This window comes from Podarcis tiliguerta, assembly GCF_965153285.1.
Source record: "Podarcis tiliguerta genome assembly, chromosome: 9".
Lineage (NCBI taxonomy): Eukaryota > Metazoa > Chordata > Lepidosauria > Squamata > Lacertidae > Podarcis > Podarcis tiliguerta.
The window spans coordinates 71,277,338-71,303,076 of record NC_139542.1 but is presented as its reverse complement, the minus strand read 5'-3'; the positions used below and the strand labels follow the sequence as shown (position 1 = coordinate 71,303,076).

Here is a 25,739-nt window from a genome sequence, read left to right as displayed (position 1 = left end):
CTCTGGGCACCAACAAAATCACCAGTTTGTATATAAAATAAGTAACCTACAATTGCCCGCTGGGATTAATTCAGATTTTGACCAATTAATTGTATATCCTGAAATTCTACAAAAACTATTGTTTTTATTAATTCTGGTCAACTAATGAAGAGTAATAAACCTATTTTAAATTCCACTTGTACATGAACAAAACCAGATCTCTCCCTTTTCCATCTGATGTCACATGCCGGTGGTTCCAACATAAATCAAACATCAGTGAAGACAAATGACAGCTATGCTTTTCACCCTGCTCTAAACCCACTGGATCTGAAAAACTACAATGTGCTCTTACTTGCAATTTAGGAAGTATAAAATTCTAATCCACTTCATAAGTTATTGAGGAAATCCAAACTTTTCCAAAGTAACAAACATATACTGTCAATATACGTTGTCAAATGCTTTTTCTGCACCCAAAGTAACAAATGCAGCTGGATACGTCCTGGGACTATTCTAGGCCACCAGGCTGGCTACCAATTTTAGGTCACCTGCTCACTCCTTATGTCAAATAAGAACCACTTGATCTGAATGCGCTACTGTGGATATCACTACTTAATGGTTTTTTAAAAAAAATATTTTTATTAATTCTCCAATATTTACCCAACATTACCACAGTTTTGCTGTGAGATTCCAATTAATTCCAAAAACCACTGCTTCATGTTAACCAAAATTGCAGTTAATATATTAAAGTGTATGTGAATTAAAGAGATTGGCCTATCATTTGCACAATTAGCATGGTGTTTGCCAGGCTTAGCTATAACAGATATATGTATCATACACTAAAGTTGATGAAACCAAAGCACCTTAGGGACTAGTAAATCTGAATATATTTTGTACCATTCAACAGGAAAATAATCAGGCCCTAGCACTTTCCCAATTATGTGAATAACACTCTTAACTTCTTCCAGCTGCAACTATTTTGAAACAGTTTCCTCTTGCTGCATATCTAGCAGTGGGAGATCCAACTTCAAGGAAAAGGATTCAAATTCAAATTATTTTAAATTACCGTATATACGAAGAATAATATTTCTGAAAATTTGAATATATTTATTTGGTGCTGTATACACTGTATTGTGTTCTTCTTTAATGAATAGAATATACCATATTTTTCGCCCTATAGGACGCACCGGCCCATAGGACGCACCTAGATTGGGGGGGGGGAATAAAGGGGGGGAAATTATTTTTCCCCCCCGGCGCGGGTCCCAGAGCGATGCTGAAGCTGTGCGCAGCTTCCCCGTCGCTCTGGGAGCTTGCAGGGCAGGGGGCAGGGGAAGCCCGAGCTTCCCCCGACCCCAGCCCCCAGAACAGGCTGCCGCCCGCAAGCCTTGCGAGCCCGGCGGGACCTCCTGCCCCATAGGACGCACACACATTTCCCCTTCATTTTTGGAGGGGGAAAAGTGCGTCCTATAGGGCGAAAAATACGGTAATTTCTATTTTGTTGTTGTTTTAAATGAAACACAAAAATCTTACCTAGTGTCTCACCTCTTTCCCACACTTGCACACACAAATTTAGCTTTAGGAGAACTTAAGTTATTCAATCCATATTTAATACATATTTTGAGAGAGATCTGGAGAAAAGGATGATGCAAATTGTCTTAAAAGAGACTTTGCTTGATGGACCATAAATATTTACTATAGCAATTACCATATTTGATGTCTCTCCAGCAAAATACCCACCCAGGTTTCTCTATGTTGCCATGCTAAAAAAACTTCTGTATCAAAAATCCATGTGAAACCAGTAAGGCAAATATTTTGTCTACCACTCAGAAGCAACTACTATCTCTGCAAATTCCATCCATTCTGTCAAAAAGCAAAGAAGCTATAGCCATTTTAAAATACTCCTATGGTAATTGATGAGGAGGCACAAAGCCAAATCAAGCAAACTGAGAATTGGTCCAAGACGAATTGGACTGTTTTCCTTTTTTTAAAAAAAAAATGATTTTCAGTTATATACATTTCAATAGTTTTACAGTCATTTTAAAATTTCAAAACTTGACTTCCTTCTTCCTTTTTCTGCAGTTTCTAAAATTAATTTTATCATTTCCTGCATATTCTAAATTAACTTAACTTACAAGACCACCACATATGATGGAAAGTACCTTCTTTCTCGCTGCATTTCCAACACTTATTTGATTTTGATTTATACATTTTTGCCAATTTACTTGGTGTTAGATACCATCCATATAAAATTTTCATGTAGGTTTCTCTTAAACCATAGCATGCTGTAAATTTTGTATCAGTATTCCACAATCGGTCCCACACTTCCATATTTATATTATAACCAATATCTATTGCCCAATGTCTCATTGAAGGTTTTACTTGCTCATCCTTTGTCTACCATTCTAGTAATATCTTCTACATTTTAGATAGCACTTTAACATTACATTCCCATAGATATCTCTCCAATTGTGATATTTGTTCCTCAAATCCTCGTATCCTATCTTTCCTAAATACTTCATTCAAATATTGTATCCATGTCAACTTTCCTGATAAATCCTTAAATTCTTTTAATTTAAACTCTCCTCCCTCTTGTTTTAATAAATCTCTGTAAGTTTTCCAACCTTCTATCATATTCTTTTCTTTTCTTTTCCGCTATGACTTCCAATGATGACAGCCAAAGTGGTGTTTTTGTCTCAAAATAAATAAATAAAACAAAATAAATTATGAATTGGACTGTTTTCCAAAGCATTGAATTAAGCTCCGAATCAACCTGGCGCACCCCCACTAGCCCTAACATTGAAAGTAGGACATGTTTATCCATTACCTTTTGTCAGGCTAACACTGTTATCTATATAAACTAAAAGCAATACTTCATTATGGCGACCGTGGGATTGCATTGGAGAGTTTGCAGTTTTGCTCATTAGAGGCAAACTAAAGCAGAACAGTGTTGAATAGATTTTGTTTTTTGGATTTTTTTTGCCAAACATATTATGCACTTAAGATGAATACAGTGTAAATCACCACCACGACCACACAATTAAATACCATAAGCTTCCTTATCCCTCAGCTCAGACTTTTCTAATCTCTTAAAGAAAGCAATACCAGATGGCCAAAGAACAACTGCTAAGAACCACACGGAGCAGCATAAAAATGCTAAAGCTCTGAGGTACTTTAAAAAAAAGATTCCCCAAGTTTACTGCCTCAAATTCAAAGATTTTCCAGTACAAAAATAGGGTGAAACTGCCACACAGCCATGTTCTCCACATATTTCAGGCTATCCTCTCCAATGCCAGGCATGCAGGTAGTGGCAGATGGGGCAGCGCTTCTGAGTGTTGGCTGCTTGGTGTGGCACAGTTTTTTGAAAGGAGAATCACAGAATTGCAGAGTTCAAAGGGACCTCAAGGGTTATCTAGTCCAACGCCCTGCAATGGAGGAATCTCAACTAAAGCATTCTTGACAAACAGCTATCCAAGCCATCCAACCTCAGCTTAAAAACCTTGAAGGAGAGTCCACCACCTCCCAAGGGAGTCTGTTGCACTGCCAAACTGCTCTTAATGTCAGAAAGTTCTTCCTGATGTTTAGCTGGAATCTCCTTTCTTGTAACTTGAATCCATTGTTTCGAGTCCTACCCTCAAGAGCAGAAGAAAACAAGCTTGCTCCCTCTTCCATGTGACAGCCTCTTAGATATCTGAAGATGGTTATCATATCTCCTCTCAGTCTTCTCTTCCCCAGGCTAAAGATGCCCAACTGCCTTAACTGTTCCTCCTAAGACTCTTCTTCAACTTGTTCACCCTTCTCCAGCTTGCCAATCTCTTTCTTAAATTGTGGCACCCAGAACTGGACACAGGACTCCAGGTGGGGTCTGACCGAGGCAGAATAGTGTGTGACTATTACTTCCCTTGATCAGGATACCATGCTTGATGCAACCTAGAATAGCATTACCTTTTTTTTAACTGATGCATCACACTGTTGACTCATGTTAAGCTTGTGGCCTACTAAGACCCCTAGATCCTTTTTGCATACTGGCAAGCCAGATGACCCAATAAGTGCAGAACCTTTCATTTGTCCTATTTAAATTCATGTTGTTACTTTTGGCTCAGCTCTCCAATCTGTTAAAAGTCACATTGAATCCCAAGTTTATCTTCTGCAGCATTATCAACCCCTTTCAGTTTGATGTCATCTGCTAATTTAATAAAGGTAAAGGTAAAGGTACCCCTGCCCGTACGGGCCAGTCTTGACAGACTCTAGGGTTGTGCGCCCATCTCACTCAAAGAGGCCAAGGGCCAGCGCTGTCCGAAGACACTTCCGGGTCATGTGGCCAGCGTGACATCGCTGCTCTGGCGAGCCAGAGCCGCACACAGAAACGCCGTTTACCTTCCCGCTAGTAAGCGGTCCCTATTTATCTACTTGCACCCAGGGGTGCTTTCGAACTGCTAGGTTGGCAGGCGCTGGGACCGAACAGCGGGAGCGCACCCCGCCGCGGGGATTCGAACCGCCGACCTTTTCGATCGGCAAGCCCTAGGCACTGAGGCTTTAACCCACAGCGCCACCCGCGTCCCCACTAATTTAATAAACATCCCCTCAATTCCTTTGTCCAAGTTGTTTATAAAGATGTTGAACAATAACAGAACCCTGTGGTATCTCACTTTTTTCTGGGATGACGAGGAACCATTTATTGGGTTTGGTCAGTCAATTAGCTACAAATCCACCTCACAGCATTCTTGTGCAGTCCACATTTTACCAGCTTCTCTGCAAAAATATCATGGTGGACTCTATCAAAAGCCTTACGGAAATCGAGATACGCTGCATCTACAGTATCTACATCAAGCTGACAGGTCAGTAGTTACCTGTGTCGTCTTCTTTCCCCTTCTTGAAGATGGGGACAACATTTGGTCACCTCCAGTCTGCAGGGACCTCACCTGTCCTCCAAGAATTCTCAGAGATTATAGACAGAGCCTCTAAGATTACGTCCACAAGCTCCTTTAGTACCCTTGGGTGCAGCTCATCGGGCCCTGAAGATTTAATTTGTTTGAAGTAGCTAGGTGTTCCCTTATCACTTTTCCTTTCTTGAGCTGCAGTCCCTTCCTTGCATCATTTAGTCACCAAGTTGGGCACTGCTTTCCTTTTGGGTGAAGACAGAGGCAAAGTAGGCGTTGAGCAGTTCCGCTTCCTCTTTGTCAACCAATAGCATTTCTGTCTTTTGCACTCAGAGGACCTACTACTTCCTGTTCTTCTTCTTGTTTTGAACACATCACTGAAGAACCCCTCCCCTTTTTTTGTAGCTTTCCTTGCAACCCTGAGCTCATTCTGAGCTTTAACCCACCTGACCTTCTCCCTGCAACTGTTGGCTATGTCTGTATGTTCTGAGATCACTAATCTGGTGACAGGAAAAAGATGAAGAATGAGTTCTCTGGAAACCCTAATAGGAAGATTTGTATCAAAAATCAAAAGAAGAGCAATTTTAGGACACAGTGGCAGTTCAAATTTAATTATTATTGAGATTGTTTGAAGATATTTTTCCCCAGAATGAACACACATTATCACATGACCACCACATGTGGTAATATATTCCAATCACATGACATCCTCTCTAACATTTGATTTCACCTGTTTTTATTATTCCGGCTAGTAGAGATACCACCTGTAAAAAGTTTAAATGAGTTTTCTTTTATTGAGCTTGTTTTGTGAGATCTGTCTGACCAGACTCTATCCTATTCTATTCTGAAATTTCAGAAGATCTAGGTTGTCTTCCCAGGTGGATCTCTTCTCCTTTCCACTCTTACTAAAACAAATTGACAGCTGCCTCCTGCTGCTGCCCTGAGTGAACTGGGCACGTGCAGAAAAAAAGCATGATGGTGGATCTTGGCGAATGAACTACTAGTGTACTACTGGTGAAGATGGGCCCGTCTTCTGCAAGTGTTTCTGTAGGGAGGGACTTGCTTGCAATACTCCTAAGATAAATACAAGGTAGACTGAGAATGACTATAAGGATGCAGGCAGGATTTTGTACAAGACTCCTCCACCTCTCAAAGTGTGGGGCCCTGGGCAACTGCCCTGTCCTTCACCATCACCTCTGATAAGTCCTCCAGCAAAATTTAGTCCAGCCCCCATTTACTTCCCTGGGGATCTCATCTACGTATGTTTTTTCACTCTGATACAATGCTCTCCTAAAAGGTGTTTGCACAGGGAAAGAAAGATACAATACTAGGATTCTGGTTAAGATATTTGGTATTGAAGAAACCAGAGGCCTTTCTCCTGGGTATGGTTAGCCAACAGGTGCACAAGAAGGATAGGACATTTTTCATGTATGCTACAGCAGCAGCAAGGATACTCATCGCACAGTATTGGAAGACTCAACAGCTACCCACACTGGAAGAATGGCAGATGAAAGTTATTGACTATATGGAATTGGCAGAAATGACCGGCAGAATCAGAGACCAGGGTGAAGAGATGGTGAAGGAAGACTGGAGGAAATTTAAGGACTACTTACAGAAACACTATAAGATAACGAACGTTTGATGACATCGGATTGAGGGTGAATGGGTATTTGGGAAAAAGTGATCAGAGAAAGATTTAATATTTTGTCAGACTTAAGGAAATGCAACTATCTACTAGACTTTAAGAGTATTAGAAAATCAAAATATGATAGAGGAAAAGAATTTGCAGACAGAATATTTGATTTGGAATACAGAGAAGGAAGGTCTGGGGAAGTCGGAGAAATAAGTTAATGTAAAGAATATAAAGAGACAAAAATTGTTTTTAATATGTTTATTTTCTTCGATGTATTTTGCTGTTTTGTGTTTGTGTGTTCTAGTATCTATTTTTCTGTTTTTTCCTTTTCTTTTTTTTCTGTTGTTGTTCTGAGGTTGTTTGTTTATTGTTGTTTTAAGTTTTTGTTGTAAAACTCAATAAAATATTATTTAAAAAAAAAAAAAGATATTTGGTATTGAATTAAACCTGATGGGGGAAGCCTTTGGTTCTCCAGATGTTACTGAACCACAACTCCTCTCAGTCCTAGCAGTAAACTGAATAATTTTTGAAGCCTCCCCACAGATGAGAATTTTGCACAAGGGAGTAAAGCACGTGTAGCCAGCAGCTGCACTCCCCATCCCCTTCCCGGTCTGAACCAACCCAGGGAGAAAGTTATGTTTAGTTACATTAAGTCATGGGAATTGTGTGTTGTGCCAAAGCTTCACAGAAAAGGTGCAATTTGAGGTTGAATTTGAAGCAAGAGAGAGGTGCCACCATGCAGGTGTTCTGGAAAGCAGTTCCAGGCATAAAGAACTGCAGAGCTGTTTGAGGAAGAAAGACATCTTGGGGTACCTGGAAGTGATAGAAGTGGAGGATCGAAGGCATCACTATAGAAGTGGGGGAGCGCATAGACTTTCAGGTAAGCGTGAGGAGTTTTTCATTGGATCTGAGAGTATACAAAAACGTTTAGGAGAGGTATCAAATGATCAGAGTGCTGTGAAAGGTGGATAACATTTCTCTGCTGGAACTTCTATGCCAGATGGTCTTGCAACATTTCTAGTCCACATTTTTACCAGCTCTTGTGTCAACCTGTTCATCACAGCAATCCTACAAGTCTTTGGACCGAATGAAATTGCATTGCCCCCTCTCCAACCTAGCACCTACCTTTTTGCCATGGAATGAAGGAGTGCCAGAAGCATGCTACGACTCCCCGTGAGGCCTTCAGGCAGGAGAGGAGAACCACTGCAATCCATATGCTGGGCCACTGACCATCTGGTCAGGCTTTGCCCCTACTGCAACTCTGTTCCGGAATACAGCTCTGTACTCTCTTCCCTTGCAGTGAATGACAGTCATCCATTCATGTGGGAGAAAGGAAAGGCCTACACTCATACAGGAGTGGGTGCTAAACTGAAGGCCCAGAAGCATTGGAGCAGTAATGAACTAGGCAACCCAGAGATAAGCAAGTTTTGTTGCATGCCAGCCTGCTTACTTTTCATAAGTTTCATGGGAGCTCAGTAAGAGCTGTTGACCACTTAAGCACAGCAGCATAGCGTGGGTTGCCAGTGCCCGGGGTGGGAAAGCCACCGATGCCACCAAAGCGGGGGGGGGGGGGGCTGGAGCCAAGTGGGACTGCCTGCCCACCCATACAGTGCTTGGCCGGTGAGTTCTCATGATGCCCGCGGAGAGGAGCGCTGGGCCGGACTGTGCTACCTCCCTCCATTCGGGCCTGTTCATCGTGGGCCTGGGCTGCTCTACATTTTGGTTGTAAAAATTAAACTGAGAATCACTTTCCCTCTTCAACGGGGCAAGTGGCTTAAGAGGAAACTTCAAACAATTCCACCGGCCATGAGCTCAGCCCCTCACCCCAACTTGTATGCATATAGATTTAATGTACCATAGCTATAAATACCTGAGTTTTAATTTAGATGCCTTTCAAGCAATTCATCTCATAGTGACTGTAATTTAACAAAATGCAATGGTCCACAAAGATAACACACTAGATAACACACACACCCTAGCAATACATGGAATTATCAATGTGACTTCAAACACACGATTCAGGAATTTTAGGTTCAAAAATTTCCTATAAAATAAATCTAGAAGTGAGTGGGGTGAATTTCTGCTATTTATGGAGTAAAGCAAACACTAATAATAATAATAATAATAATAATAATAATAATTTATACCCCGCCCTCCCCAGCCAAGGCCGGGCTCAGAGCGGCAAATAATGAAGGCATTTGAATATAAGGCATTTATAAGTGGTTAAATATTTTACTTATAGAGTTGTCTTTAAAGCAGATTCCTGCACCTGCCGCCAATCCATTAACTATTGAAATGCAATTATTCAGGAATACCTGCCCAGTTCTCACAGTGCATCTGGCCTTCAAAAGATAAACTGAGTCAATCACACACAAAAACCAGCTGCCAAGAAACAAACTAGTTTAACTCAAACAATGCTGGTTTACTATAAAACTCAAAAAAAGGATAATAATGCAATGGGACCATTTTTGTATCTAGAGGTCTGCCTTGAATAATTGTTCCTCAAGCTCACATGCATAAGTTTACCATTAGAATGCTCATTATTGCTTTTCCTAATCATTCAAACCTGATAAACTTTGGTTTTGGTCAAGAAAACCAAGAGAGATCATAAATTATGAATTAGTTCTAAACAGAAATAATTTGCTGACTGGCATCAACAGCCTGATTTTCCAAGCGCACATGACATCATTTAGATCATAGTAGCTGCTAGGAGTTCTCAAATTTGCTTACTGAAGCATTGCTGCCATTTCTCACGCCTCCTGGCTTGCTAACCAAGGAAAATCAATTTTGGTCCCACAAAAAAGCAGGCCCTCCAATTCGCCAATGTGAGTAACAGTAGCTCAAAAGTCATTACTGTTTTGTCATTTTCACTGACCATATTAAGAATCTTGGTTTTAAAAATAGTGACGGTTAGAGACTAAATCTCATTCATTCCCAAAAAAACCACAACCCCACTTTTTTTCTCTGTTAGGAAAGTGAGCCAGATTAATAGGAACGGCTTAGAAATACTTACAGCAGCTTGAGGTAATATTAAAACAGATGCCACCATGTCGGTATGAATAATTTGGCTAAGAGAAAGGTTCTGTTTTCTTTAATACAGCCTGCTCAACACACAGTTTACTGCAAATAAATCTTGTCAAAATGAAACCCAAAAGATATGAGCATTTTGCATTTTCCCCTCTAGCGTACGACATGGATTCAGCTCCATAAATATTCCATGCAGGTAAAAGGAAGGAGGGGGAAATCTTAACGTACAAGCTTAAAATATACTGTGCTCATGGTGCAGTAGGGAAATGGGAGCTCTTAATTAAGAATATAAAAATGCAGTACTCACCCAAAATATTAAATTGAAAAGGAACATCATGTATTTCAAACAACACAAGCAGCCCCTCGCCATGCTGCACTTCTTAAATTCTAAAAGGAAAACAAATGATAGATCCAGATAAAAAACCACGTATTTGCTGCCTTTGGGTGCATTGTATTTGTCACTTTTGACACCAGTCCCAGCTGCAGCTTCGGTACGGCTCTGCGTGTTCGATCCTGTGGTACCATAGAAAGCGCCGGCAGTGAAGCCTCGGCCAAACTGCCTGCCTGAGGTAGAAGGTTTAGCAAAGTCTGAATCCTTGCTATCCAAAGATGGACTCCGGTGAATTGAGGAATCCTCACTACTTGATTTCTCCATGGTCTCTCTTTGCACAGTTGTCAGATTTAATGTCTAGCATCTCTCAGAATTCAGCACAGCACCTCGTGTCAGGTCCACCATTCATGTGAGGCTGACTTCTTTCAGCGCCACCTCCTCCTTATTAAATCCAACGACCCAATGCAGACCTTTATTCCAATATTCTCTGCATTGCCTCCATTCTTTTATTCTCCACCCTTATGCCAGAGCAGGCTGTCCTATATGCATCAGTGGCTGTGATTTACACGCCAGTGTCTCTTGCAGGAGCATTTCTCAGGCTGTCTTGCCAAATCTGTTATGCACAACTTAACATTTTAATCAAGAGTGCTGTGAAGTTCTTTCCCCCTGCCACACACTCACACACACACACACACACACACACACACAGAGTCAGTCCACAACCCTTGCTCTACAGGCAGCAAGCAGTCCTTGTAGCCATTCCCAAAGGTTCGTTGGTGGTATCAGTGCATCTGGAAGGCATTCAGCATGAGCCGTCCTCTCTCTCTTTCAGCTCCTGCCTTCCCTTCGCTGCTCTGCCTGCTGCTCTGGCAAACGCTTCTCCTCCTCCTCTGCTCCCTCTCTTCATCTGCTCGCTGTATTTTTCTCAGTCCTCAATTCCTGGGTCACCCTTCCTCACTCAGCACTGCACTGCTGTCGATGTGAGATCATCAGCAGCCGCAACCACTGGGCATTTCCCACAGAAGAAATCCCTGCTCTAACTATAACAAGTAATAAATCCTGCCCCGTCCCAAAGCCCCTCCTATTCTGTTGCGCATCCAGCCAATGGCAGCAAGCCTCCAGCCCAGCACACGCTGAGCCGACCCCCCTCCTCCATGACACAAGATCTTTAATAGGATTATCGTTACGCTTTTGACTATACAAGTGCAAAACAAGAAAATCATTTTTTTAAAGTCAAGTACTCTATAGCTGTTTGTGAGATTGGAATGCAAGGCGGGGGGGGGGGGGCAGGCAATGATATTCCTATAACGCAAGTAACAACTGTAAGAAGTTGGAACTGGATACTGTGGCATTTGCCCGCTCCACGTCCCAATTAAATTGATAGTAACTATATACTTTTGGATTTCTTGCAGCTTAAAAACAAGCATAATGGGAAGCAGTTTGTCTGTGCTGTGGAACTCACACAGTTCTCAGGTTGCCATTTGCGCTGCGTGACACCACCCAATGGGACAGTGTTAACCATCAGTGATAGCTCCTGGACCTGGTAAGGGGGTACAGCCAAGGAGGTTGTGGAACCATGGCTAAGGGCATGGCTGAGCCTTGACGCCCATGAACTCCAGCCAGTATGCTCAATTATGGAAGCTTTTGCTTAGCAATATTTGGAGAGCTGAAGGTTAGCCACACCCAGTGGCGTAGCATGGGTTGTCAGCACCCGGGGCAAGGCAAGTAATTTGCACCCCCTAACCCGTGGATTTGCGCCCCCTACCCCTAACCCCCAGATGTTGCGCCCGGTGCGGCCGGCCCCCCCTGCACCCCCCACGCTACGCCACTGGCCACACCTCTTTCAAAGTCTCATTGGTTTCAGTGGAATGAAGCGCGTACCAATATTTCTCACTGAAATCTGTGAGCCTCACTCAATTCAATGGCAACTACTTCTAAGAAGCTATGCACAGAGTTGCACAACCTGACAGATCCCTGACCTGTGGAGCTTAAACTCCAAAATGCAACGCAAGAAAAGACGACCAACATCCTCTATCCACTTACGTGGGAGTAAATCCCAATTAACTCAGTAGTGTTACTTCACAGTATAAATAACATTTCTAATCATATAGGTTTTACATCCAATTATTATTTGTAATAAATACTATGAGCAAAATGGGATGTTGAGTTGGAAATATTTTTTATTATATGATGATTTGAAATTTCAACTTGAACCTATGTAATATGTTGGCAGCTTTATTTGATGTTTTTTCTCCTAAAAGGCAAGCTGTATCAAGTATGAGATTGTATTCGGCTGAATTTAGTGACAGCATTTTGCTGGTTAGGGGTACTTTGTAAACATGATCTGGATTTCAATAAATAAAACACACACATACGCACAAAGTCTTTCCAGCATGCATTTTCCAACCTTGGCCTGGTCACTGTGTCTCAGACTAATCTACCAGACTGAAGACCTGGAGGATGCCTTCCCAGAGCACTCTGGACTTGAAGAAGGCCAATTCCAAAAAGCTTAAGGTGAAATCCCATAGTCAGAAATACTCAAAGAGAAGGGAGTCCAAGATGGATGAGAGATTCTTAAATGTGAAATATTGAAGGCACAAATGCAGACCATGCCAACCAGAAAGAAAAGTGAGAGGCTTCTAAAGAAATTGGGGTGGCTGTGTAAGGAGTTTACAGATGAGCTGAGATGTAAGAAGGGCATGTATAATAAATGGGGAATCAAGAAGATTATGCACAAGTAGCCAAGAGCAGTGGCGTAGCGTGGGGGGTGCAGGGGGGCGGCCGCACCGAGCACAACATCTGGGGGGGCGCGCTCGCACTCGCAGCTCTCTGCCCCTACCTGGCTCACTCACTCTCTCTCACTGCAGTGCTGGCTGTGCAAATCCGATCCGAGTCGCCAGGTCGCCGCCCACTGTGGAGGGGGTGTGTGTGCCAGGCATGCTGTGCGGTGCGGAGAGAGGGCGAGGGACTATCTGGGGGAGGGACAGTGCAGCGGGGGGCGCAAATTACTTGCCTTGCCCCGGGTTAGGGGGCGCAAATTACCTGCCTTGCCCCGGGTGCTGACAACCCATGCTACGCCACTGGCCAAGAGGTGCAGCAGGGAGAAGGTCAGGTGGGCCAGAGCTCCGAATGAGCAGGTCCACGTTCTCTTTCTCACCCAGCAGCATTCCTCTGCCTTCTGCACGCAGGGGACCTACGACTTGCCTGGTCTGCCTCTAGCTCCTCTTTCTCCAGTCTTTGTGCAGGGAAAGGGGGCCTGTGACTGCAACCTAGGGCCACTTTCTTTTACATGTGAATGTGAAAAGCACCCAACAATCACCTGAGCACATACTGTTGAACTGCACTACTTCATACAGCATTATTATTATTAAATAAATTTCTATAGCACCCTTCATCCGAATATCACAGGTGAGTTTACAGTATAAAAGCACAAAAATACATGCCAGAATACCAAACAATAAAAGGCCATATATTATTTAATCAGCCAAAGGCCTGGGAGAAGAGGAATGTTTCAATGACCAAGTAACATATTATTTTTTTATAGGTTTTAGCCCAATATGTTGTATACATTCCCTGTACTCATTTAAACATTTTACGCCAACTTTCAGCCAGAAGAAGGAAATACAAAGATCAATTTAAACACTAACATAATTAAGAAAGAGAAAAAATAAATGTTAATAAAGGTTTAAAACAGTTTATATTTTCAAAGTATGAAAAAAAAAGCAGGGACGTACTGGTCACCTCACTCATATTATCCAACAACATATGCAGCTGGTTCACATGATCATCACTGGATGAGTATAAAGGTAAAGGTAAAGGGACCCCTGACCATTAGGTCCAGTCGTGGCCAACTCTGGGGTTGCAATGCTCATCTCGCTTTATTGGCCGAGGGAGCCGGCGTACAGTCATGTGGCCAGCATGACTAAGCCGCTTCTGGCGAACCAGAACAGCGCACGGAAACACCGTTTACCTTCCCGCCGGAGTGGTACCTATTTATCTACTTGCACTTTGACACGTTTTTGAACTGCTAGGTTGGCAGGAGTGGATGAGTATACTGCAGTATAAAGTGATGACTTGCAGGGGGTTGGACTAGATAACCTACGGGGTCCCTTCCAACTCTACAAATACATGATTCTATGTATTTAATGAGCTGCCACAGCCATAACATAAATTGAACTTTTATATCCCCTCACGTACCCTTACACAATGCTTTTCAATGGGAGCTGCTTACATTCAACTGACAGTCATTGAGTGTTTAGCAAGCAATTAAACAGAATTCAAGTGATGTACATGCATGAATGAACCAGGCTACTTAAGTAATTGCTTGCAGGCATAATGCTGGGTGTTCATGTAATGTATGTAAGATTTAAAAGGTGATATGAATCCAATGTCGTTGTTGTCATCATGATGATTGTAAGGCATCACTTCTTAAGCAGAGCCACAGTCTGGTGACACCTTGCGACAGAAGCTGCAAGTGAGTGAAGGAGTAAAGTTGGGGCTTAAGAGGATAGTACAGTGGTGCCTCGCAAGACGAAAAGAATCCGTTCCGTCTCTTCGTCTAGCGGTTTTTTCATCTTGCGAAGCAAGCCCATTAGCGGATTAGCGGATTAGCGCTATTAGCGGTTTAGCGGCTATTAAAGGTTTAAGGGATTAGCGGATTAGCTGCTAAAAGGCTATTAGCAGCTTAGTGCCTTAGAAAAAGGGGGTGGGGAGCGAAAAAAACCCCCCAGGAATCGCAAGACATTTTCGTCTTGCAAAGCAAGCCCATAGAGAAATTCGTCCTGCGAAGCACCTCCAAAACGGAAAACCCTTTCGTCTAGCGGGTTTTCCGTTTTGCGAGGCATTCGTCTTGCGGGGTACCACTGTATTTGGCACATCAACGGGATTTGCAGGGCCTGGTCTCTTGTATGAATGCAGTTCGACACCTCCTTCAGAGCGTTACATAGTGAGAGCAAGTCTTGCAGCTCTTGCATTTACTTTGACCACCTGAGGAAAACTACCACATTTGCTTTGTAGCCTCCAATTCTGACAAACCCTCTCTGCCTCCCAGAGGGGAGGTGTTGTGAGCGGGAGCCGTTCCCATATCAGCAGGGGGGCGTATTTGGCCCCCTGCATCATTTTCCCGGCTGCCGCACCGCGCCTGTCAGGCCAGCCAATAGGCTTGGCTTGGGGGCGGGGCCTAGTTGCATTCAAGCGGCCGTGGCAGCCCCGCACCTCATTCTGCTTCCCAGAGTCGTTGGATCACCTGCCCGCCCTCCCTTTAGGTCATATTTATGCTCTTGACCTTGCTATGGACTTTGGTTGGTTGCCCTGGTTACCCGGGGGCCTGGTAGGATTTTTTATCCATTTGGCAAATTGGCACCAGCCTCTTGGTTTTTCGCCTACCTCGTAGCAAATCGTCACAACGTTTCTGGTATTGGCGGTTAGGCATTGGAATATGTGTCGTGTGTTGGGGGGTGGCCATCACCTACCCCTTCCCTTGTTGGGTATTCCATTAAAGGAATCCGGTGGTCATGGATCCTGTCCGATGCCCTGCTAGTGGCTGGGGCCACGGCACGACCCCCGGTGACACCAGGGGAAGCTTCCAGTTGTATTTGCATCAACAAGCTCCTCCCATTGGTTGTTAACCTTCAAATGACCCCCTGCTGCGTGGGGTAGGGTCATAGATAGGTTGTTTGATCCAATGCCTAAGCCAATACCACTCACATGCTGTAACCAATAAAGTTGTGGCCTTCTTTAGCCCATTAACCTAAAATACATGTGTCCTTGTGTCTTATTTACCCCTACGCTGGTTGCGGGTCCTTGACTCACAACTTGAAAACACAAAGGCATTTTGCAGCCCAATATGTTTCTTCAAAGAAGAATTTAAATGGAGTGACCAGATGGGGGAAAAAGAGATAGAGGATAGGGCTCCTGTAGCTTTAATAGCTGTGTAGAAGAGAGAATTTCAGCAGATGTACGTAGTTTGCAGGACAAACAGAACCTGCAGAAATTTCCTCTGAAGTAACTATGAAAGGTGCAGAAGTTCTCTCGGGTTGTTTTTGTTTCTTTTAAGTCTCTTGTTAAACTATCCAGACTGCTAATTGGATTGCTAAGGCTACTGCAGATCAAAGCATATTTACTTGGGAGTAAGTTCCATTTACGCGGGTGGCGCTGTGGGTTAAAGCCTCAGCACCTAGGACTTACCGATCGAAAGGTCGGCAGTTCGAATCCCCGCAGCGGGGTGCGCTCCCGTCGTTTGGTCCCAGCGCCTGCCAACCTAGCAGTTCGAAAGCACCCTTGGGTGCAAGTAGATAAATAGGGACCGCTTACCAGCGGGAAGGTAAATGGCGTTCCATGTGCTGTGCTGGCTCGCCAGATGCAGCTTGTCACGCTGGCCACGTGACCCGGAAGTGTCTGCGGACAGCGCTGGCTCCCGGCCTTTAGAGTGAGATGAGCGCAGAACCCTAGAGTCTGGCAAGACTGGCCCGTATGGGCAGGGGTACTTTTACCTTTACCTTTAAGTTCCATTGAACTCAGTGAGACTTCTGTCTGAATATGATTGCTCTGCATAGCCACCCTTCTCCTTTTCACTCACTCGCACGGTGTTCAAAATTCCCTGGGTGCCATGCGCATTTTGTGTCCAATGTGAGTCCAATTGCGACCACGTGGAGATCTCTGGGTGCCCGGAAGTTCAATGGCACTGAGGTGTTGCTACTGTGCTAGCACAATGCGGATGGGGTTGGAAGTGGGCAAGTCAGAGCACAAGGTAACATGTTGGAACTCCTGTTCCAAATGGCCCACAGGCAGGTACTACCGCTGCCCCGTTCTGCTGCTCACCTCCCCTAATAGGCTTTGAAGAAGAAGAGGTGGGAACAATAACTGCAGGCGCTCATTTTGAACTGGAGAGGAGGTGGAAGAGGGTTTAAAGAGAAGACAGGGTGAGGAGAGCAAGCCAAGTCAGCAGCAGGGGCATTTCCATGAAGAGTGGATAATAAGCCTGGAATAAAGGAGACACAGAGGAGATACGATAGCCCTCCAAGTATCTCAAGGCCCTGTCTGATGGAGCAAGCTTGTTTTCTCCTGCTCTGGGGGGTAGGACTCAAACCAATGGCTTCAAGTTACAAGAAAGGAGATTCCCACTCAACATCACAAAGAACTTTCTGGTGGTTAAGAGCCATTTGACAGTGGAACAGACTCCCTTCAGAGGTTGTGGACTCTCCTTCATTTGAGGTTTTTAAGCAGAGATTGGATGGTCATCTGTCATGGATGCTTTAGTTGAGATTCCTGCATTCCGGGGGGTTAGACTAGATGGCTCTTAGGGTCCGTTCCAACTCTACAATTCTGTGACTTTTTTATATCTGTTTTAGATCAGAAGCACTTTAATATGGGGGGGGGGGGGAGATACTAAAATGGCAGCAACCAAAACAACAGCAGGGTTGTGGTTTTTCTGTGTGTGTTTTTAATCATAGTGTTAACTGAAAGGTTGATTTAAAGCAGGGGTGGGAAACGTAAGGCCCAGGGACCGGATCCAGCCCAATCGTCTTCTCAATCTGGCCCACCGACGGTCCGGGAATCAGCGTGTTTTTACATGAGTAGAATGTGTCCTTTTATTTAAAATGCATCTCTGGGTTGTTTGTGGGGCATAAGAATTTGTTAATTTCCCCCAAAAAATATAGTCCAGCCCACCACATGGTTTGAGGGATGGTGGACCAGCCCATGGCTGAAAAAGGTTGCTGACCCCTGATTTAAAGTACTAATTTAAAAAAAATGATTTATAAAATGGGATGATAACATGACACCCTCCGGAAAGCTAATAGGGTACAAGCTGAAGCCATGCTTCTTTAAAAAGATGGAAAAGCAGTACTAAGGGTAGCCCAGGAAAGCCCTGCTGCTCCACAGTCTTGTGAGAATAGAAAGAACCACAGTGAAAACTCAGAAGGACCATGACTGGACAAAATGATGACATCATAAATGGAAGTGAACAGAGCATGATGCTGTCCACGCCACATCTGCATCCTAATTCTATACAAATTCAACCAATTTTTTTGTGCACGCAACTTTCTCTGGGGAAAATCTGTCCCAGATTCTACTTCCCTGATACGAAACACTTGTCAGCGATCATAGGAGAACCTCACAAGCAAATCCATGCCACCATAATAAACTCCTAAATAAAGTCCTGTACTTTCTAAGCCTAATAAAGCATGCTCAATATACAAAAGATTTTTGAGACGAATGTGATAAAAATACTGAAGCCACCCTGTGAAGCTGTTCTTTCCAAAGCAGAAAACAAGTATTGAGGAAGAGGCAGTGGCTTCCCCAAGTTTTTGGGACAAGTTTATTTTATTTTATTGTAATTTGTAGATCACAGCATGGTTCATGCCATAAAAATACAAGGTAAGTTTGTATAAGATGATTCAACAACACTCTTTTGCACTCTGTTCTCTCATGTGCAAATTACATTTTATTTTAAAAGCTAACTATGGTTAAGTGATACAGCTTCAGTGTTTGCTTGTTTGTTTGTTCCCTGCCTTGTTGGCCCAAACAAATATTGCATTTTCTTTTTCCCACTCTACTGCAATAATTTTTTATTAACATATTAAATAAAACACCTATCCAGATAACGAGGTGATTGTAGCCGTTTTGCTTCTCTTCTGGCTCTGCTGCACCTGCAAGCTGTTTGGCTTAGTTTATTGTCTGAACCTGGGCTTGTAGTTTGCCCCACTCCAGACAAGCCATGAGCTATAACATAGGCTTGCCCTATGGTTTACTGCTCATAGTTTGTCTTGAGGAGATAAAACCACACATGTGGGTTCTGACAACCCACTAAAGGTAACCATGGATTAGTTCACGGCAACACAGCAACAAGAAGACCAAAAGAGCAAAGCGGCTGCAGTCTCTGGGCGCCTGCAAGCTCAGGCATTCACACTAAGCCATAATTAGGTTCACACATAATGCTAAGACAATCTCCAAGCCATTGGAGCATGCTTGAGCTTTCACACAGTTGCAGAGACTTTGGCTGCACACTGTTCTGAGAGCTGATTAAGAAAACTATCTGGGGTTTTATCCTCAAAAGTACCTGTTGCCAGATGACGCTGTTGCACCATTGGCCACTGAAGGGAAATTGTATTATTATTTCAATTTATATACCACCCTATACCCAGGGGTCTCAGGGCAGTTCACAGAATAAAATTGTACTGCACTACTGTAGGAGAAAGTATTGCAGAAGCATCCTGTATATTGAGGAAATACTGTAGGTTAACTGGTTTGCATGATTCTTCCTCCCTGCATATTAGCATGTTCCAAAGGGGACTGTAAAGGGTTTTTTTGGTTTGCTTTGTTGTCTTGATTCGCTGTGTGCTCCAGGGATAGGTATCAGCCGGATGTGGAAAGATCCACTCTTGGGCCAGCTGAAGGCAGAATGCCTGCTGGAGGAGTGCAGCTGCAGGATTAATTAACTCTGCTGGCCCCTGTATCTTGCCTAGCTTAACAGGTGGGAGGAATTTAGAGATCAGGCCAGCCAGCATGTAGCCACTGAGGCTATATAAATCTCCCTGATGGGGCCTGACCTTCGAGCTTCAACACAGCCCTTCACTGGATGGGCATGGCATACTGGCCAGCTGGAGCCTCTCTGTCAGCGGTCCCTGGAGTTCTCGATAACAGAAGTATTTTATTTTGCTTATGCTAGATCATTCTGCTTAAAGACTGTTTCGCCGGTTTTTATTCTGTATGGACGCCTGCTGTTAATAAAAGTACTAAATCTCTCTCCATCAGTGTTACTTTTGCCACTGAATCCAAAAGTACAGCCGTACCTCGACTCCCAAATGCCTTGGGAGTCAAACGTTCTGGCTCCCAAACCGAAAGTGACTGTTTTCAAACGTTCTTATGGAAGCCGAACATCCGACGGGGCTTCCGCTGCTTCCGATTGGCTGCAGGAGCTTCATGTGAAATGCAAGCTCTTTCACTCTGCTAGGTGACTGTGCTACTGGCATCTATTACTGGTCTGGGGAAAGAGAGCTATCCCACATTCTGCCTGCGACTGCTCTGACTTGCTATGCTAGCCCTGGTTGGGCTTCAGCCTCTATTTGCTGCTTCCCAACCTTGTGCCGTACTCTATGCACAGGAGGTTGGTGCTCCCATGTGTGGTTGTGGCTCTCTTTGTTCTGTATTCTGGGGCCTCTGTTTGCCCTTCCAAAACTACAGAAAAGGTGGCAGAGAGACTGTAGTGTCGTCCTTTCATCTCAGAAGACCACGGCCAGGTTCTGAGGTGTGGAATTTTGCCTGGAAAGAACATGAGGTCCTCTTCTCCAACCTTTTCAGAGCACGTGCAGCAGTTTGGAATGTGCTTCCAACTAAAATACAGCCACACAGCACATCTTCATTGGAGAGGGTCCAGTCTTGGTTACCAGCAGTATCACCCAAAGGGGGGAATGATGGCCTATGTTCAGAGTAATGCTACGTGACTGGTGCCTAGAAGAATGAAGCATAGCACAACAATGGAAGGGAAGGGTTGAGAAACTCTATACTGCTGGGAACTTTGGGTGCTCCTTTAATGGGAGAAATGCTGATGAGAGGAGACAAAGGACTCCAAGAAGGCTTCACCAGCCTCACTTACAGTCAACCAATGTGAAGGGGTGAAGCAACACCAGTATTATAGTAGGTAGGTAAAGGTAAAGGACCCCTGGATGGTTTAGTCCAGTGAAAGGCGGCTATGGGGTACGGTGCTCATCTCGCTTTCTGGTCGAGGGAGCCAGTGTTTGTCCACAGACAGCTTTCCGGGTCATGTGGCCAGTGGGACTAAACCACTTCTGGCACAACAGAACACCATGACTGAAGCCAGAGCAGCGCACGGAAACACCGTTTACCTTCCTGCCGCAGTGGTACCTATTTATCTACTTGCACTGGTGTGCTTTTGAACTGCTAGGTTGGCAGGAGCTGGGACAGAGCAACGCGAGCTCAACCCATCACACACATTCGAACTGCCAACCTTCCGATTGGCAAGCCCAAGAGGCTCAGTGGTTTAAACCCGCGTCCCACCACCCGCGTCCCACCACTATGTATAGTACATTATATAGTGGTACCTCAGTTTAAGAACAGTCCTGTTTACAAACGATTTGGTTTACGAACTCCACAAAACCGGAAGTAGTGTCCCAGTTTGTGATCTTTACCTCTGTCTAAGAACGGAATCTGAACAGTGGAAGGGCACCAGCGGCAGGAGGCCTCATTAGGGGAAATGCGCTTTGGTGTAAGAACTGTTTCAGTTTAAGAACGGACTTCCAGAATGGATTAAGTTCGTAAACTGAGGTACCACTGTATATAGTATGATAGTACTGCAAAGACTCTGAGTTATCAGGGATGGTGGGAGTATAAGGAAGGCAAGGGAGAAACAAGCCAAACTTTCCTTCCATGACTTCCTTGTTTGACCCTTCTGTGTGTCAACTTGTAGTTTAAGTGTGGTTTGTTTGTTTGTTTAATTAAATGATGGTTTAATAAACTATGCTTTACCTATGACCAAGTATTAAGGATTTTATCTTGTTTGCAGCCAATCACCTATAACAAAGCTGTCCTCGACATTTTTGCTTTTTACATTTTGTTGCATAAATATGGATTTCAGATACCTTTCATGTCAGCAATCTTCAAGGGTGGGTTTTTTCCCATTTTCTTTTTTTTTAACTTAAGGAAGATGAACACTTGCTCTGAAGCCCATATTTGGATATAAGGGAGTTTTGGGAGATCCAGAGCATTTGAAATCTAGGCAGGGTACCTAAATATAGATTTTTGGCCTCTGTTCTTGGGGTGAGAGGGAAGAGCTTGCCCAAAGCAGCTTAATAATGTTCAAACAACTTCATGGTACATTTCAGATAACTGCTCTAAGCAATTTATTTTACTTTTATAAAACTTATCTTTACTGAGTTTGACCTTGCTAACTACAGTAAATATAATCTGGAATTCTGCACAGTGATTTTCCCTCAAACTGATACGCAAGCTTTGTTACCCTAAGTTGCACATCTTTAATCTTTAGTAAAACCCCATCATTATTATTGGGAGTGGAGGGTAAGGATAAGGAGGAAAGAATTGGTTTGTAAGGACTCATTTAGGGTGCTTTGTATTCTGTTCACAGAAATGAACAGGGGTGGCTAGTAGCCCCTGGACCTGGTGGGGGGGGTGTGTCTGTGACAAAGGTGGGCTTGTAGGTAGAAGAAGAGGAGTTTGGATTTGATATCCCACTTTATCACTACCCGAAGGAGTCTCAAAGTGGCTAACAATCTCCTTTCCCTTCCTCCCCCACAACAAACACTCTGTGAGGTGGGTGAGGCTGAGAGACTTCAGAGAAGTGTGACTGGCCCAAGGTCACCCAGCAGCTGCATGTGGAGGAGCGGAGACGCGAACCCGGTTCCCCAGATTACGAGTCTACCGCTCTTAACCACTACATCACACTGGCTCTTGGTAGGCCAAGGAGGTCACATGAGCTGGACCAAGTTGTTTTGGTTTCCTTTCCATCCTTGCAAAGGTGTGGAGACAAAAGCACTACAGGTGTACAAGTACTTGAAAAGCGTCTAACCTTGGTCTAGAAGGGGTGCCTGCTGTCACAATTTCTAGGGTGGGCTAATGTCGAAATAACCCTACATCACGCAGTAGTAAGTCCCACTAAATCCGATGGGGGTGGATCCAAGATAGGACTAGTTTGTCTCAAAGGTGCCCCACAGAACTGTAAACTTTCAGCCTGATGGAAAAGATTACTCCACTCCACCCCAACCATTTTTACTTCTATGCCTTCTTTCCAGAATGTGAATACAGTGGTGCCCCGCAAGACGAATGCCTCGCAAGACGGAAAACCCGCTAGACGAAAGGGTTTTCCGTTTTGGAGGTGCTTCGCAGGACGAATTTCTCTATGGGCTTGCTTCGCAAGACGAAAATGTTTTGCGATTCCTGGGGTTTTTTTTTCCGCTCCCCACCCCCTTTTTCTAAGGCACTAAGCTGCTAATAGCCTTTTAGCAGCTAATCCGCCAATCCCTTAAGCCTTTAATAGCCGCTAATAGCCGCTAAACCGCTAATAGCGCTAATCCGCTAATGGGCTTGCTTCGCAAGACGAAAAAACCGCTAGACGAAGAGACTCACGGAACGGATTCTTTTCGTCTTGCGAGGCACCACTGTACTTACATATGCTCATTAATCTATCCATTCAGACAGCTGAGCAGCAGGAAAGAGGAGGCAAAGGGGAAGAATCCTGCTACTCCCTGCCAGTGAGTAAATCAGCACAGGAGAGGGGTAGCCATCCCATTCCCCTGCAATCCTGTAACTTCTTCTTAAATTTAAATCATGCCGTGCTCCTGTTAATGGCTTTCACTAAGAAGGATTGCCCCCCTCTCCTGATGGGGAGGACGGATCCTGCTTCGTGTTGCAGGGCACTCTGTGGTGAAACTGAACTCTGCAGGATCCCTCTCCCTTTGTATCAACTGATGCAAAGCAATCCTGCTTAGCGCTGGGTCCCTAATTTGTGCTTCAAAGGTTCCTGACAACTAACTGGTTGTTGGGTGCTTTGGGGAAGCCCCAGCCTTTTAATTGAGGCCTAACCTTACGTGTCAAGGGACGCGGGTGGCGCTGTGGGTTAAAGCCTCAGCGCCTAGGGCTTGCCGATCGAAAGGTCGGCGGTTCGAATCCCTGCGGCGGGGTACGCTCCCGTTGTTTGGTCCCAGCGCCTGCCAACCTAGCAGTTCGAAAGCACTCTTGGGTGCAAGTAGATAAATAGGGACCGCTTACTAGCGGGAAGGTAAACGGCGTTTCCGTGTGCGGCTCTGGTTCGCCAGAGCAGCGATGCCACGCTGGCCACGTGACCCGGAAGTGTCTTCGGATAGCGCTGGCCCCCGGCCTCTTTGAGTGAGATGGGCGCACAACCCTAGAGTCTGTCAAGACTGGCCCGTACGGGCAGGGGTACCTTTACCTTTAACCTTACGTGTATTGAGCTGTGCTGGTACAGCATGAGACTCTTAATTTCCAGGTCATGGGTTCAAGCCACACACTGGACGAAAGATTCCTGCATTGCAGGGGGCTGAACTAGACAAACCTCTAGTTCCCTTCCAACTCAACAATTCTATGGTTCTAAATAGACTTGTGGGCCAAATGGGGAAGGATGGATGGCCAAGATTGCCCTGTGGGCTAGAGGGTCCCCACCCCCACTTAGAGATACACTTCAGGAGCTGAAGGTCTCTTACCTTGCCTCAGAAGACAATACAACCCTGCAGAAGGTTGGCGGTAGTCTTGAACACAAAGTGTAAATGAATTTTAACTTATTTTAAAATAAACAGTACAAATGCAGGGATCAGTGTCCCTAAGAGATATGTGATTATGCTGCAATAAAGTGCAGAAGCAGTACTGGTGTCAGTTAGAGGCTCTTATTGTTGTGTTTGAGACCGGGAGATTGAAAAGAAAATGTGTTTGGTGCAATATGATATTCATTAGTATGAAATCCTCTTTTTAAAAAGAGAAACTTCTGCGGCATGGTAAATGCAATAATACTGGGTTGCAAAGAAACAAATCATTAGGGTGCTGCTACAGCCAAATGTCAATTCCCATGGCCATTACAACATCTCACATGGACCCGATGCTGAACAGCAATGTGTGAATACCTAGTGAAGTGTCACACGGACAGGGCTTTGCTTTGGAGGTGTCTTGTCAATGGTTTTTCACATGTTACATTGGTCACTGGTCATTTGCCAGAAAACCTTTTCTCCACAGTGTCCAACAAACTTTACCATAAGTTTGACACTTGCCCATGAAACAATAGCTCTTTATGTATGTTGCTGTAGAATGGAGGGGGGAACTGATTCATACTTCCCAGAAAACACTTACCCAAGTTGCAGATAAATTATTGAGGTTACAAAGCTGTTACATGGATTCCAGCTTTTAAAATGCAATAACAAGAAAGCATTTAAACTACCAGGGACAGACTTCTAGAATATTTTTGTAGGGAACATCAAGGCACTTAACAAACAGTTCCATACTAACTGGAGTTAAGATGTCTGGGACGCGGGTGGGTCTGGGACGCGGGTGGCGCTGTGGGTAAAAGCCTCAGCGCCTAGGGCTTGCCAATTGAAAGGTCGGCGGTTCGAATCCCCGCGGCGGGGTGCGCTCCTGTTGTTTGGTCCCAGCGCCTGCCAACCTAGCAGTTCGAAAGCACTCCCAGGTGCAAGTAGATAAATAGGGACCGCTTACTAGCAGGAAGGTAAACGGCGTTTCCGTGTGCGGCTCTGGCTCACCAGAGCAGCGATGTCACGCTGGCCACGTGACCCGGAAGTGTCTCCGGACAGCGCTGGCCCCTGGCCTCTTGAGTGAGATGGGCGCACAACCCTAGAATCTGTCAAGACTGGCCCGTACGGGCAGGGGTACCTTTACCTTTACCTTTAAGCATTAGTTCCAACACAAAAGATGATGTAAAGAAGTTTACAGGTATTTACATTGTTCACCGGAAGTGCCAGCTCCTGCGGGCCAAGCCCCCCCCCATATTTTGGGGGTGGTGACTGGGCCCCCCAATGTCCAAAAAGCACAAAGTACAGAGTCAAGTGCGGTGCAGCCCCAGTGACCGGCTCCTCCTCTTCCTCTTCCTGCAGAGGGTTTGCACCTCTGGCTCCTCCCAATGTCTTGATGCCACACATGCTACATCAGGGATGCACGGTGTCATGTTGTGATGTTGCCCCTCCCCCCATCGCCACCTCTGTTGTTCACTATGGAATTACCCAAAGAACACCGAAGTGCTCCTTCACACAAGGTCTTTCTGCAGAAATTGCTGGATTTGAAAATTCTGACTTACACTGAGTTAACTCTGTGTTCTTGGGTTGGTGGGAGCCCTTATGCTCATCCTTGTCATACTTGTTAGAGGGGGTGTTGTTGACTTGATGGTGCCCCAACCACTTGAAAA

The 25,739-nt window shown here is 44.6% G+C and overlaps 1 protein-coding gene across 5 annotated transcripts in view; it reads right to left on the bottom strand.

Moving 5' to 3' along the window:
• TSPAN9 (tetraspanin 9) overlaps positions 1 to 25,739 on the bottom strand; it is a 127,327-nt gene that overhangs the window by 74,513 nt on the left and 27,075 nt on the right. For 2 of the 5 annotated variants that reach the window (XM_083399141.1, XM_083399142.1), the window contains exon 2: positions 9,821 to 9,900. The exons of 1 other annotated variant lie outside the window; for it this stretch is intronic. In XM_083399141.1, coding sequence (XP_083255267.1) covers positions 9,821 to 9,883 — 63 coding nt within the window. In that variant the 5' untranslated portion in view covers positions 9,884 to 9,900. Of the gene's footprint in view, positions 1 to 7,299; positions 7,394 to 9,820; positions 10,866 to 25,739 lie in introns of those variants that run through there. 2 more of the 5 variants (XM_083399143.1, XM_083399139.1) reach the window with 2 other exon arrangements.